Raw genomic sequence first — 4,665 nt, forward strand, 5'->3', positions numbered from 1 at the left:
GTGTGTAGAGACACAAGTTGTGAGCTCACTTGCTGGCGTCTGACCTCACATCAGTCTGTCAAGTCAGAAAGAATGACGGAATAAACCTTTAAAACCACAGACAACCCCCCCACACACAACACACACACACACTATACACACACACACTCACACTACACGCACACACACACACTCACATACACACACACACACACTCACACTACACACACACACACTCACATACACACACACTCACATACACACACATAATAACAAAATGATATAATTCTGAATTTAAATGTTTTCTGTATAAATTAATTGTCATCATGACTCATCAGGTCACAGTAACAGCAGCTGTCCGTCTGGTTTTGAGGGATCCAATGGAACACAGTGTGTCGGTGAGTTTAACACACACACACACACGCACACAAAGATTGTGGGTCAGAGGTCACAGGTGGGAGCGAACTCCTTCTAACAGCATGCGGGAGCCTTGAGCCAGACGTCCAGGATGTGTCTCCGTTCTCGTACTTCAACACTTTATGTATATAGTCTTTGCGCTGCCATGGTAACATGCAGTGCACCCTGGGCACCAGGTCGCCATCTTGGCCACGAAGCATAAGAGGAGCGACTGCTGACGTATTTCAGACCTGTGAAGATGGCGTCCAGGCGTCAACACGATGTTCATCTAGTAAATTATGATCCATTCAAACGCTGGACAAAATGTCCAACTGAGGCTTCAGAACAGCAGCTCACAAACCAACGCTGACGTCTCGGTGACGGTCGATGAGTTCTCGCAGTGAGCTAGTGATCACACTGTGTACACAGAATACTGCAGTACTCCTAACAGAAGTATCTGATTTGAGAGTTTTCACACAGAAACATTTGAAACTGTTCTACTTTTTCTTACACCCTTCGCTGTTGTTCGTGTGTGTGTGTGTGTTTTAATGTGTATTGTGTGTGTAAATGTGTGTGTGTAGATGTGAATGAGTGCCTCCAGCCGGGGCTGTGTGAGAATGGGATCTGTGTGAACACCAGGGGGAGCTATAGCTGTGTGTGTAGGGTGGGGTTCATCCTCGACGCCACACATGGAATCTGCATTTGTAAGTAACACGCACACACACACACACACTCACACACTCGCTGTCGCCAGCTTGAGAATGAAATCAGGAATAACGCAGACTCCAGATCAGAACTGGTTGAATCCATCTCCGATAATGACGCATCCTTGATCTCATGTTTTCTGGACCGCACCTCGTGTCCGAGAATCCTGAACGGATATTGTTCAAGAACCAGAGCTTCCATGAGGGCCGTCACTTTTGGACAAATTTGACGCATGAATTCGTTCGTCCACCGAACACGTGTTCAGGTGGAACACGTGTTCGGTGGAACACGTGTTGCTGTGATCGTCCGTGGCGCCTCCTCTCTGGACAAACAACCTCGTTACTTCTTCGTCTATAATGTTTCTCCTCTCAGATGCTCTCGTGTTATGAACTTACTTTACTGACGGGTCAAGAGGACATGTTGCTCAGAAGGTTGAGCTCACAGTGAGCGCCCCCTGCTGGATCTTGAGGAAAACTACTTCAGACTTGTTGAACTAGTTTTTTACAGTGTGAACAGGACTTCCAATGTTCTCATGAATGTTTGAATTTAGAATAAAAAGTGACGGCTCCACTTTCCATCATGTAACTCATCAGACCGTCGTCTCATAAAGTTACCTCATGTTGGACCCCCCCGCTCAGTAAACACTGGAGTCTCTCAGACCTGTTGATGAACAAAGAGGTGGACTGTCCCTTTAACTAAGTTCACGTTCCTCCGAATCGTCCGATCAACAGACGTCTTTGTTTGGGTGAAAGTCAGCTGATGTTGTTTTGTCAGTGGATTCTTTGTCCTGGTCAAAGTCCGCAGGACGTTTTGTTCTGAGAAACTTCAGTGGAGGTCGGTGCTCAGATGGTTTTTGTGAAGTCTGACTGGAGATCTGCTTATTCTGACCGGCATCCCCGGAGGAGGAGGCTGCAGGATGCTGGTCCGCCTGGTAACCAATGACAACGCTGTAATTAATCAAAGCTTGACGCTGGTTTATTGGGCCTGACTCATGTCTCGTCTGTGTGGACGGGTGTGTTGTATCTGTGTGTGTGTTTGGTGTGTGGTGTCCAGGTGTGTGTCTGTGTCGCCTGCAGACTGAAATCATCTGTGTTTTTCTCGCAGACTCAACATTTATTTGTTTTGTCAGATTTTTGTGCTGCACAAAAACCAACGTGTTCTGGATCAGTAATGACCAAGAAATACTGTGACACACAACAACAGCAGAAACAGTTTGAACAAACATTAGACTGTTCCACTGTCAGCATCTGATGTTCATATTGATGGTGGAATGTCTGGACTCGTCTCTGACGTAGAAGCTTCATTCAGCACCTTTGGTTTTTGTCTCATCAGCACTTTTCATCTTCTCTGTGACGTCTGAGCTTTGCTGAACTTGTGTCTTGACTCGAGGTCGTCCTGTTTGAATGGACCTGAGGACAGCATGTGCTGACGCTGCATGGTGCGCTCTGCTGACGCCTCGGCTCCGTGTCCGTTTGGCCTCCCTGACGAGGGATGTCTCTGTGTGACCCTGTGTCCCTCTATGTGTGTCCTCTCCAGCCCAGAGTGTGATATCGGAGGAGAAGGGTCAGTGTTTCCGGGTCCTGGGCTCCGGTCAGGGTCCGTCCTCCTGCTCCTTGCCCATCCTGAGGAACATCACCAAACAGATCTGCTGCTGCAGCCGAGTCGGGAAAGCCTGGGGACACGACTGCCAGAGATGTCCACACTTTGGATCAGGTTGGTTTCCATATTAAATGTCTCAGATCAGATAGAAATGATTAGAAATGTGGTTTTCCACATTCACATCCCCATCAGTTCCCCTGTTCCCATTGGTTGTGGGACCTCCAGTGTGAACGGGGGCGGTTTGAATCGAGTGTGAATCAGTCGGGACGAGAGTCAGCTCCGCTCCGACAAGAACACGGAGAATCAAGTGTGTCTGACTCTGTTGTCTTTGCTAACAGCTGCTGTTCAGTTCACTGATGCAGCTGTTTACATGTGGAGGAGACCAGACGTTATTTAAATAACCTGTTTACACCATGTTTTCAGATGTCAGCTGTTCTTACATGAACTGAGACTGAGCCTCCTCACTCGTCCCTCTGTCTCCTCCTCAGTGGCCTTTAAGGAGATCTGTCCAGCCGGTCCTGGTTATCACTACTCAGCTTCAGCCCTGCAGTTCAACCAGAGAGTCAACGAGCAGCTGGGGGGCCGAGGGGCCACACTGGTAACCCACAGCAACCAGGACAACCAGGGTAGCTACAGTCGACCACCCTGAGACACACTGTACGTTCATAACAACAACACGTGTAACAGCTTCATGATTCAACATTCACCTCCTGTCAGCTCCTGATTCTGGGTCGAGTAGTGGTGCAGCCTCCAGGCAGAAACCCTCATCCTCTGATGGAGCGAGTACTTCACTGAGCTCTGGATCAGCTGGTACCAGCGGCACTCAGACCAGACCAGATCCACCTCCGTCTCCCCGGCAGCCTCAGACCCGCCCGGCCACCGGCTCTCCCTCCATCAGGACGGTACAGTCCAGCAGCACCAGCACCTCAACCCCCCAGGACAAACCCAGGACTCCTGGCAGAACTGGGACCCAGCAGGTCCGACCTGACTCTGCTCCATCACAACCAAGACCACAGCCCCCGTCCACTGGGAGTCACGGTAACAGAAGCTCCGAGAGCAGAGCTGTGTTACAGTGCTGTGCACGTGACCTGTGTGTTGAATGTTGTGGTTTCTGCTCTCAGCCGGCGGCCATCCCTCCTCTGTGTCTCGGCCCATCCAGACTCCAGCAAGAGGGGACTCTCTCCCTGCTCCTGCCCAGCCACAGAGCCCCGGGCGGGGGTCCAGACCCCACGAAGAGCTGCCCCCTCTGGAGAAGAGGCCGGCTGTCAGCCCAACAACCAGACCGAGCCGAGTGCAGAGTGAGTCTCAGACTCTCCAGGGTCCAGAGTGTGTTTGACCGGAGGAGGCAGATGTGGCAGGAAATGAGAGGGCGACCACGACTCCTCAGTGTTTTCTATTATTGATTTTGCGCACACACACACACACATATACACACACACACACACACATAAACACACACACACACACACATAAACACACACACACACACACACACACACACACACAGTCATGATGATGCGTTCGGTATCTTTAATGTATTTTTTTTTCAAAGGTCTTTCTTATTATATTGATATTTTCTGTGTGTGTGTGTGTGTGTGTGTGTGTGTGTGTGTGTGTGTGTCTGCAGCAGTGCGAAGTGTGTGTGAGAGCAGACCGGGGATATGTGGGCGTGGCCTCTGTGTGGATCAGCCAGGTGGGAAACACACTTGTGTGTGTGATCAGGGATATCAACCCAACCTCCAGCGCACGTACTGCCAAGGTCAGACACACACACACACACACACACACACACACACTAACACACACACACACACACACACACTAACACACACACACACACACACTAACACACACATAAAAAGTCTTTAAATGTTGCACAAATCTTTTCAAGCTATTTTTATATAAATTATTATTATTTTGCACAAATCGATAAACTTAATCAGGTACGAAATAAACACCTGAAATTATTTGTAAAATGTGTGTGTG

The 4,665-nt window shown here is 49.2% G+C and overlaps 1 protein-coding gene across 6 annotated transcripts in view; it reads left to right on the forward strand.

Annotated features, from left to right (window-relative positions):
- Positions 1–4,665, forward strand: part of LOC109647947 (latent-transforming growth factor beta-binding protein 4) — a 33,914-nt gene that overhangs the window by 19,645 nt on the left and 9,604 nt on the right. For 4 of the 6 annotated variants that reach the window (XM_069533894.1, XM_069533896.1, XM_069533895.1 and 1 more), the window contains exons 10-16: positions 318–377; positions 957–1,079; positions 2,617–2,793; positions 3,168–3,305; positions 3,397–3,717; positions 3,801–3,977; positions 4,307–4,438. In XM_069533894.1, coding sequence (XP_069389995.1) covers positions 318–377; positions 957–1,079; positions 2,617–2,793; positions 3,168–3,305; positions 3,397–3,717; positions 3,801–3,977; positions 4,307–4,438 — 1,128 coding nt within the window. The remainder of the gene's footprint in view (positions 1–317; positions 378–956; positions 1,080–2,616; positions 2,794–3,167; positions 3,306–3,396; positions 3,718–3,800; positions 3,978–4,306; positions 4,439–4,665) is intronic. The other 2 variants (XM_069533898.1, XM_069533899.1) reach the window with 1 other exon arrangement.

The sequence above is a fragment of the Paralichthys olivaceus genome, chromosome 11 (genome assembly GCF_024713975.1).
Source record: "Paralichthys olivaceus isolate ysfri-2021 chromosome 11, ASM2471397v2, whole genome shotgun sequence".
Lineage (NCBI taxonomy): Eukaryota > Metazoa > Chordata > Actinopteri > Pleuronectiformes > Paralichthyidae > Paralichthys > Paralichthys olivaceus.